Here is an 11491-nt window from a genome sequence, read left to right as displayed (position 1 = left end):
GGCCCTAGTTGTATGTCCTTATCCGCTCTCCTTTTTCATTCTCATTTTTTTCCTAAAATGATGCCATCCTAGAAGGGATACCAAATGACTCCTTTGAAATATAATAATCCTCAAAATTCCCTTGCTTAGTACTAATGTATAGATTACCCTCCACCTAATCTCCAAATCCCACATACATATAAATCCTATCAAGGTAAACCCATATAAGTAAATGAGGATTACATAGCCTTTTAAAGAGAGGAAGGCAAACTCAACCTAAAATGAAGGCCCTAGCTGACCGTCCTTATCCAATAGAGATCTTTTCATTTTTTCTTGTTCATTTTCCCCCTAAAATTGCTCCATCCCAAAAGGGAGACCAAACGACTCCTCTAAAATATGATAATACCTAAAATGCCCTTGTCTAGTGCTAATGTCTAGATTACCCTCCACCTAATCCATAAATCTCACAAACACACACGGATCCTGATCCAAATCCAATGTCGGTAAACCCAGATTCAAAAATAAAAATACCAAAAAATAGTATAAAAAGTATTTTTGAGTAGGGTTGCTATCAAACTTTCCTTTGGTTTTTAATACAAAATATGATTTTGTAAATAACATTTTCCAATAAAGTGAAAGAGGGTAATTTCAAAAAAAAAAAAAAGTGTGTTCATTTTCCAATAAAGTGAAAGAGGGTAATTTCAAAACAAAAAAAAAAGTGTGTAAAATTAAAAAGATAATGAAAATCCAAAGGCTTTTAAAAAAACAATGGAGAAATTCAATTAAACTTGAACGATGTTGTAAAGCCATATTCAATATGAATAAAACTTTGTGATTTAAGAAAAATATAATTTTTTTGAAAATTTGAAAGTCATAAATAGCTATTTGACTTATATGGTTTTGATACTCCAATTCTGATCATTTATAATCTTGCGGTCTTATCCAAAGGATTGTTTTTCTGAAGTACCCATATTTCATGTTCAAAGTAGTTAGATCTAATTCAAGGGCATTTTTTGCATAAAAAAATAAAACTAAAGATTGTAAGCCTCTGAATAAGCCAAAAACCACCCCCAAAAAATAGTTGAACTAAAAGTTATGACTAAAACAAGTTTCTTTAATCAAAATAGATTAGACTCAAATCCAGATCCAAACTAAAAAAAGAACAAATATTGGTTGGTTGGTCTGGTTTTGTAAAATGACAGGGAAGGTTTTGTTAAAAAAGAGAAACAAAATTTGTCTTGTGAGTCCCATTTTCCTAAATGACAGGGGTGGCTGGGCAACGGACCAGGCCTAGGCTCCATTGAGCTAGCTTGTTGGCAAATGCTTGCCCCCCCCCCCCCATTAGGCCTGTGGGACTATTTGGGCTGAGCTGGCCAGAATATATATATATATATATATATATATATATATATATATATATCCAGAGAGAGAGACGAATTGGGCCGGACTGCCCGGATCAGATTAGACTTCAGGCCAAGCTAAGGTCTAATATTATCGGCCCAAGCCTGGCCATTGCCTACCTCTAGATACAAGTTCTTACTAGATAACTGAACCAAAAAGAGTTCTTGCTAGATAAACCTATTCTGTTAGAGTTGGATTTTCAAACAACGGTTTGGAAGTTTCGCTCTCTCACTGATAAATACAGGCAGGCACAGTCCCCGTCCCCATCAACCATTCTCATCTCTCGGTCTCCATCATAGCGTATCTCATCGAAGCGATGCACGAGAGCAGGATGACAAGCACCGGCCAAGATAAGGAAGGGATAGAGAGAGAGCGAGGGAAAGAAAAGGGCTTCAACGTTCCCATTGGGTTCAGATTTCTGCCAACTGACCACGAAATCGTAACTTATTACCTGCTGGCGAAGATCTGCGATCCCTCTTCTTCATATACCGATTGTATTAAGACGGTGGATGAATACTTAGACACCGTCGTGTTCAGCCCTTGGGAGGCACCAAGTAAGCAAGCTTTCCTTTTCGTTCTTTCTCCTTTTGTCGTTCCTTTCCATCTTGCATTGCGAGGTTAATGGATGTATTTCTTTTTCATGAAATAACAGCCCAATTTTATATCAAAAGCATCATCACACCTTAGATCTTTCTCCCTCCGTGCAATCTAACCATATGGTCAAAAGAAGCCGTGCTATCTGAAACAACCCCCAACACCCCCCCCCCCCCCCCCCACCACCACCAACACCAAAACACACACACACACACACACACACACACACACACACACACACACACACACAATATCAAAATCCGGACTTCCATCCCCACCTCCATCCTCTTGGATTTTAACCTCTGTCCATGTTTCATGTCCTCCATCTCCGATCCTAACGGGCCGAGGTGGGGTGGAGTCATGTTTCCCCTCTGTCGATTGCCATCCCCAAAGAAGGATTGAGGACAGAGCGAGGCAAGGCGAGGATCGGGACAGGGATGAGACAGGGCGGGAGAAAGCATAAGTTCATCCCCTCCTTCATCCTCACACGGGTTTTGATTTTAACCTCCATCCCCAGTCCAAACGGAGCAAGGCGGGGTGGCACCGTTCCCCCCGGTCCACTGCCATCCTTCTTGAATTCAAATATCAAGGGCAAATAAGTAATTTTAAAAGGTAACTGGAGCACAGGCAGTCATCTGAATAATTTGTTAAAAGCTTAGTATCTTATCTTAATTATTTTAAAGTTGAAACTAGCTAAATGTAAATTCGCCATACATTAGAAGCCTATATGCAACTTATGCTTCTTTTTTAGATAGAATGCAGGGCACCATGTTTAAGTTATGCTGGGTCAAGGAGATCAATTTTATGTCAATGATAGAAGAGTGCATATCAAACGTTTTGCGCTTTAGTACTTGAAATTAAGATAATACCATTTTCTCTTTTAGATCTAACCATATAGATGTGATTTATATAGTATCTTACATTGTATCAAAATTTTCATGATTCAAATCATATTTTTACATTAAAACAATCATTTCAGATAAAATATGCTGAACAAATTTATGAGCTCAATTTCAGTAGGTATAACTTACATCTATGTTTTTCTATAAAAATAGTACATCCAGGAGACAGTAGTCTATATATTAGAAGGGGGATGGTCTACCCACTAAATGGTTCACCCCCATGTCCTCCCCTTTAAAATCTGTATGTTTAGACATATTTTTTGGCAAAATCTGCCTGTATGTATGTGATTTTCATGGAAGAAAGATTTTATAACATAAGAAACTTCAAATCCTATTTACACATAAAAAAAAGTTTGATTCATGTGTTTTCAACCGAGGAGATCATAGTGAGATTTGTTAAAAAACATATCTATCTGACAGACTTTTTGAAGTGGAGGATAAGTAGTAGACCATTTAGTTGGTGAACCATCCCCCTTCTCCACGCACGTGCATGTGCACACACACACACACACACTATATATATATCATGGCTTCTCGTAGATCAATGCACAAGGATCTATTGACAAAAAAATCATGTTTCTTGGTCAAACAAAAAAATATTCAAGGGTTAATTTCTAGCAAATCAACCATCCACAACAAATCTACGAGATTAGATTGTACCAAAATGACTGTCATTGTTGAGATCCCAACTAATTATAGGTATAATGGATTGCAGCATATATAAATAGGAGAACTGAACATATTAGACCCCATTTCTCATTCTGCTATATTCTGCCTATAGGTTTTAAGTGTTTTATGATAGATCTGAACCGTTAGATGTGTTTTAACATGATCGATTTAGTGAGAATCAACTCTTGGATCATGTTTTTTTGATGAAAAAACATGAATTTATAAGCCGAGAAAAATTGATACCTTCATAGCTATTGATTTTGGATCACCGGAAAAACATAAAATCTACGGCATTAGACTTGAGAAAAATTACTTAAAACTACAATTTTTGAAAGAGACTAACGAGACCTAACCAAAAAGGGGCCTAAGGAATGCACCTAACCAAAAAGGGTCTCTCTCTCTCTCTCTCTCTCTCTCTCTCTCTATATATATATATATATATATATATATATATTTATTTATTAAGATTGGGTCATGTTGAGCTGGAAATCATATTAAAGGGGTGTGTTCACCTAATCAAACATGGTCCAAATAAGAGTAATCGGTGGGAAGTGCGCTTCTTGGAAGCTTGCTTCAGAAGCACGATACTTCTTGCTTTCAAAACTTCTTGAGAATCTTGATTCTCACACGCTTCTTTTATTCTTCTTCTCACACACATGGTGTATACTTTATATATACACATTTCTTTTCATGTCTTTCATGTATTTTTTCTCACGCTTTCACTCACTTCCTATCTACTTTCTCTAAATTGGGAACCATCATTGTTAGATTTTAACAAAAATTTAACTCTTGTTGAAAAAATCATGAAATATAAGAATAATCAATTTTATTTTAGCTTTTATTTGTTTCTTTCTTCAATTCCTATTCAGTTACCATATTGAATCATTTTTTATTCTTATTTTGCTTTGAAATTTATACTTCGCTTCCTATAAATTTTAAAATGTTTCGCTTCTCTCTTCTTAGTTTTGGCAACCTTGGTCTAAATGCTAGGAAGCGGGTCTTGAATCTTGTATTTTCAGTGAAAATATGATTTTATGAAAATTGTGCACTGTAGGTACTTGATTTTTTGAGGGCCTTAAAATTGTGCTTACATGTCATAATCAAATAATTCAAGAGCCGTTTCTCACTAACCAAACCATGTAAATCACATATGCAGAGTTAGTTCATGAAAATGGCAAAGTGTATATATATATATATATAATAAGGATGGTGCTGCTGTTTTTTGTTATGTTACCATTAGGACCCACAAAAATCATAGTTTTACTCTGTTTATCATTTGTTGATTTAGCATGCTATGATGTGTACTTTAAAGAGGTAAAAAATTTAACGGTTGAAATTGTACTAAAAATTGATGATAAAATATTCACATTTTTACGTCAAACTTTTTTCTTGATAAATAAATAATGATGAATGCAGTTTTTTTTTTTTTTAAGTTAGGCAGACCCCACCAGTTATTATTTAACTGGGGTCTGAGCCTACAATGACCCACCGCAAGGATACGTGCACAGACAGCTCCATTCAACTACGTGGAGCCAGTTGGTATGATAAATACATCTAATGGTTCAGATGTAGCATAAAACACCTAAAAGTATGATTTTTGGAAGGTCGTAAGAGTGACATAACCTAAAAAAAAGCGGCAGAATCCCTTTCTCATTATCTATCTATCTATATATATATATATATATATATATATATGAAAACTAATAGCATAAACATAACCTGTGCAAAGTGTGGGATCATGAATTAATTTACATCAAACCGCAGTTTCTACTTACACGAACTTACATTTCCCCTTCTTTTTTCTATTTTTCGTGTCATGTTTTGAATCTGCAGCATGTGCCGATATCAATCAAAGCACGAGATACTTCTTTACTCCCAAAGATAAATTGTATTCAAATATGAAGCAAGGCCATCGATTGGTAGGATCTGGAAGTTACTGGGAAGAAGCTAATGAAGAAGAGGTGGTCCTCCATGAGGAAGATCATCTTCCTTCTGCTATAAAGAAGAGATGGGTTTATTATAAAGGTTATCCTCCATCTGGGAATGAAACCAACTGGATAATGGACGAGTACCGATTAGATTCATCTAATCAAATTGATGTTCTAGAATCTTTTAACGAGAAGCGCTCACTGCATTGGCTACAGATGAAAAAAGTAAGGACAAAACTTCTGCTTCTCAAAGACATGAATCAGTGATCAAGCCAAGTGTTTAGCAAGGTACTTAGGCCTCCAAAATGCATCTGTGCCTCTGTAACAAATATCGCGAGATTTATGAAAATCTCGCGATAATATTGCGAGAAATTGCCTGAAAGTTCAAAACGGCGATTTCTTGCTAGATTTTCAAAATATCGCAAGATTTGTGAAAAAAAAACATAAATACCACTATTTAAACGTGATATTTATGTTTTAAACGGCTATTTATCATGAAAAAACCATGTATTTTTATTTTTAAATAATTTTTATTAATATTTTCATATAAAAAACATTTTATATATATTTTTAATTATTTTTTATTGCCAAGATTTTTCCAAAAAATGCAAGATTTAAGAAATTTTTTCAATTTCTCACGAGTTTTTGACAAACGAGATCTTGCCGAGAAAAACAGTTGTCACTATGATCTGTTTTGCCCGAGTGCCACAGGCATTCACAATGACGTCTTTTTTTAGTTGCTAAACATACCGGCAATTTTGAAAATGGTTGGTAGGGTACCAGACCTGAATGAGAATTTTTGGATTTGGGCATAAAAAGTGCTGACCCGAATAATATTCGGATTGAACCGAACCAGGCCGAGCAATATGCAGGCTGGGTTTGGGTTATAAGTTTTGCTGGATATCTGACCCAACTCAGCTTTTTTGCCAGGTATTCGACCCGACCCAATTTTTTATATGTATTTTAAGTAAAAGTAATCTTTTGAAATTATACGAATCCAGGTTTGAGATTTCATCTAGGCGAGCCGGCAAAACTGAAACCTGATACTTGGTTATGTGGGCAGGTTATGGGTCGGTTACCAGGTTGGTATGTTAAGCGACCCATTAAAAATGACTTTAATGATGTCTGTGGCATGCATGTAACATTGGAGTGGCACAAGGATGTGTTGTATTTCAAGGGCTGGAGTACTAGGGGTGCAAATGGGCCAGATCTAGAATGGGTTTTTTGCAATTTTTAGCTGTTTTGGATCTGATTATGATCTGAATCTCCATGTAATTAGCTGTTTTGGATCCGAACCAGTTGCATCCCTACCGACTACCTTGCTAAGCATTCTGGACTGATCACAGGATCTGCTCTCTTCTTATTTCATCACTTTTTGTTCATGGTGGCTCACTAGTGACATTTTGTTTGCAGAATTATAACTACGTTCTATGCAAAGTATTCGACAGGACTGTGGAAGAAGAAGGGCTCGATTATGACTCACCTGTTGATTGTGAATCAGATGTTGGCGAGGAAAATCCAGTTGATGAACACAACGATGGGAGCTGACGCTGGTAGTTTTTCGCCTGAAGGAATAAACACAATCATTTTTTTGAATGGATGAGTTGCAAGAGTGGTCTTTTTTTTTATGAAAATTGGAAAAGGAGTAAATGAAATATGGTAAAAAGGGTTTTTTCTGCTTTTTGGGTGTTTTTTCACAGTTTTGAACCCATAAAATGTGTTAGCCAGTGTAGATTTATGAGAAATCCACACCTGGATCATGTGTTTTTGATGAAAAAAATAAAGTTTACAAAGATTTTGGACGGTTGATTTTTCGAACATTATAAAAACTCACCGATGTGCAGGAATTGAACACTTTAAGAGCTAATCCCTATAAAATCAAGTACAGAGATTACATTTGTATGGTCAGAATTAAAAAATAATACAAGCAAAACCTGAAAACCTCATTTAGCACGTTTCATTCAGCTTACTTCATTGAGCACGGACCCATTACTTTGTAAAAGGATAATCACAGGCATCGATGTTACCCGTTTGATCGTTAATAAAGGTTTTAATTAGGCACCTTTGGCTCAAAGGGACAAAAAAAGAAACCAATAAGGATTTTGTAAAGTGGTACAATATAAGTAAGAATGAATAAATCATTTTTAAATGTTAAATAAATTTATTATATGAAATGAAACCTTATGGATTTTAAACTAGACTCAAACCTGATCCAAAGTCCAGAAACATGATTCAAATAATATTCAAATCTGAATCTTTTACTAAATTTTAACCTATAACCCATCTTTTAACGAATTTAGATATTATTCAAACTGATACTTTTTAGATATTTATTCGAGTTCATATTTTAAAGATATACATATAAATATTTAAATTATTCAAAAGCAAAATGATAATTTCATAACCCAAAAGTATATTATTATAAATACTTAAAATATTTAAAGGTAAAATAATAATTTCATATTCACGGTGGTGCTCACGAGTATGCAAATTCTCTATGACAGGCATGCACGAGACCCGCTCTGACCGCCCAACCTCACACCTATGCGAGAAACTCAATGAGGGCATATCGAGCGATATTAATTCCTCTTGATTAGAGAGCTTTTCTATGTCAAACTAGTAACTGAGTTAGACTAAAAGCTAAAAAGTCTTTTCCATCGTAAAAGGAGGTTTTACTGCGGGCTGCACGCTACGTTCTACAAAGCCCGAAGGTGTCAAAATATAATATACCACTCTTCGGTGCATCTTTGAAACTCAATGCTCACTTTAATACCTATAATGTTTATTCAGATTCGTAATTGATTATATCGACCATCAATTGCTTGTGCACTCATCATATGAAGGTGACACATCCATCCCTCGTAAGCCCAAACTTGCTTCAAGCTCTAAACTGACATTGCCCTACTCTATCGACTTGTTCAACTATGACACTTTTGATATCTCATTGTGCTAAACATGTATGAAATATGCAAGACTCTAAACTTGAAACTGATAATCTTATGTACCTCACATTTAAGGCAAGTTTGTGCCGCACAACTCAAACAACCTGTCAAACTTTCACTACGCAAAAGACGCAGAAAAAAAGGGCAAAAAATTAAACCATGGGTATTTTGGTACATTTTAAAGGGATTTTTTGAATTTTAAAGGGTTTAAATGTTTTTCAAAAAATCAAACAATGGTTTTTACAAAATCATTTCTCAAAAAAAAAAAGTGAGAGGCAAAGTTCCAAAAAAAGTGAGCAGCAATGGTTTTTCCAAAACCATTTCCAAAAAAAGAGGTGATAGATAGTTTTTCAAATACCATCCCTCAAAAAAATCCTATAAACACACCTTTCCCCTTATCTCTCTCTCTCTAACTCATTTTTCTCCCCAGAGACACATCTCTCTCTCCTTCTCTTTCATAGTAGTCCGGGCCATCTCCTTGGCATCTCCTCTTACTTTAGAGTTGCCGAGGGATGAGCTAAATTTAGAAAAACAAGGTCTTGATGATTGCCTGAGCGCTTGAGTTAGAATGCAAGTTATTTGTCATTTTTCTCAGTCTAAACTTTCTCAAAGGACTCCACGTAAGAAACCACTTTTCACACTAAGTTGATATAGTTGCCAATTTTATTGGCAGCAACTGGAGTTGATTTTGACATGTGTGAAGGTATATGGATCACCGTCTCCTCAGCTTGAGTAAAGACTTTTGCCACCGGTCTAGATTTGGGATACTGAACCCATCGGGTTTTGGGTTTTTTGCCAGGTGGAATTTCAACGATTTTCCATATCCTGTTCTTTAAGGCATTGAGCTCATTGTTCATGGCTTGTTTCCACTGAAATTGGGAGCTGGCTTCTTTAACGGTAGATGGTTTATCGTGAGAGTGAACATTGCACATGTGAGAGACGTAAACCTGGAAAAATCCAATGATGGATCATGGGATGAAACACAATATATATAGTAGGCGCTCAACTTGGTGGAAGGGTAACCACCTTAATCTCCTCTACGATGGGGTCACCATCATCATTGTTCTCTGGTTCAATACATACCTCCTTGTGAGGAATAGCAACATGGGGTGAAATGGTGGGAATCTAATATCCCCTAATGAAAGGTTTGATAGAGCCATCCCCCTGAACCCTATTGTCAAAAGGGAAAAAGGTCTAGTTCCAAAAATTATGGTTATTTCAGGAAAAACTCATCCCTTAAGAAGAAAAGCTTTTTTGGATCTTAGATTATCCTAAGACGCACTTGGTGACCTTTTTACAAGCTTATCTCAGTAATATTATTGCATGTGGACAAAACGCACCAAAAAATGCAGTGGGAGAGACAATCGTCTACCCTTAGGTAGAGTCATAGGGATTTTTCCAAGTTGTTGACTAGTGAGTCTGTTGATTATGTAACAAGCAGTAGAAACTGCATCGAACCAATAAGCCTTAGGGATGTTCACATAGAACATGAAATTGCGCACCACATTCCTGAGATGCCTACTTTTAAGTTCAGCAACCCCATTCTAATGAGGAGTCCTAAGATTTTGTGTTGATACCTTAGCTTATGAGGTGCTCAGAAAAATATATATTTATTAACAAATTCAAATTGGGTTTAAACCATACTGTGGAACACTTTAAAGGCATTGAAGACCTCCCTTTTGTGTTTAACGAAGTATGTTCATGTACAACATGGATGAAGGTAACAAAGTAATTAAAACCCAAATAGGACTTAATTGGAGTGAACAAGTTCAAAAGGTTTGTCACCAACAGTTTAAAGATCCTGATTTGCACAGTCCATTTTGTTCTAAGATAAGTATTGCCCAAGTATGGGTTGTCGTCAACATAGTCAACCCAATCAACATCAGAATAAGCTAAATTTCAGAGTTGACATCATTTTGGAATCAATAACCCCATAATATTGAAGAGTATGTATAACATAACTAAAAATCTGCTTGAGAACACTTCCGTGAGTTGTGGTAGGCTGACAAACTTATTAACAGCAAAAGGACAGGTGGAGTGAGAATAAAATACTGGAAAGCACCAACAACCTGACGATATCGAAGGAGGCCATGGGTGTAGTAACAGGTTTGGCACCAACCATATTTGTCTCGTCCAAAGAATCTAACATATATTTTTGTAAGGATAAATACAAGCCCGAAGAGGTATTGATAGCTTCAATTCTCAGAAAGTAATGTAAGGGGCCAAAGTCCTTAATAACAAATTCATCACCCAACCCTTGAATAATATGAAGAACATTTTTCAGAAATAACAATATCATCTACATAAATAAGAATAAACAACATTGTAGCGGATGACTGAATTTGACAAAAGCAATTGACAAAAGAAAGTCATTGAGTGTTTGGTACCAAGCTTGGAAAGCCTGTTTTAAGACAATTTGAATACAATTTGGATAATTTACATACAATAGTCTTAATGAGTAAAATTTAATGCATGAAGGCATTATGAACATCATGTTGATGAATTGGCTGGCTTGACAAGGAGACAAAGTCTCAAAAGTAATCACTCACTGCCCTCCTGAATGTATCTTTTTGCAACTAGATTTGCCTTACATCTTTCAAAAAAACCATCAAATGTTTAATTTTAAAAAATCATTTGCAACCCACAATATTAGTATAAGGCTTAGCAGAAACAAGAGACCAAGTACCATTTCTATATAGAGCATTAAACTCATCCTCCATGGCCTTACGCCACATCAGATTTTTTCGAACTTGAGAAAAACAAGTAGGTTCAGTGTCTTGTGCAAATTTGGTAAGGCATTAGGAATAGGATAAACTGACACACATAAGTCCTTGGGTTTCAAGGAACCGGTTTGTAACCACACTTGATTTACCTAGATCTAAGCTCCAAAAGGAAATTTTTAGATTTGAATCATGCTTAGCCTGTTCTAATTATTATTTTTGTGTCAAAGTTGACTCAAATATGGTCTTTTATGCCATTTTTAAACTATCATTATTTTCATAAATTGTGACTCATTGATTTCCACCATCTTATAAATGAAATATTAAGATGCATTAAACATGATAAAACCTTCTAT

General features: G+C 35.6%; 1 protein-coding gene across 1 annotated transcript; it reads left to right on the top strand.

The window, feature by feature from the left end:
* The first annotated feature begins 1696 nt into the window (after positions 1-1696).
* LOC149844164 (NAC transcription factor 56-like) lies at positions 1697-7021 on the top strand. The gene is made up of 3 exons (XM_090001046.1): positions 1697-1934; positions 5379-5698; positions 6887-7021. Exons 1-3 carry the CDS (start codon positions 1697-1699, stop codon positions 7019-7021), a joined length of 693 nt encoding a protein of 230 aa, XP_089857172.1.
* The last annotated feature ends 4470 nt before the right edge of the window (positions 7022-11491 follow it).

Source organism: Nuphar pumila, chromosome 3 (assembly GCF_984573655.1).
Source record: "Nuphar pumila chromosome 3, dmNupPumi1.hap1.1, whole genome shotgun sequence".
In the NCBI taxonomy this organism is placed as follows: Eukaryota; Viridiplantae; Streptophyta; class Magnoliopsida; order Nymphaeales; family Nymphaeaceae; genus Nuphar; species Nuphar pumila.
Note: the sequence above shows the minus strand (reverse complement) of the source record. Positions and strands in the feature narration are given on the sequence as shown.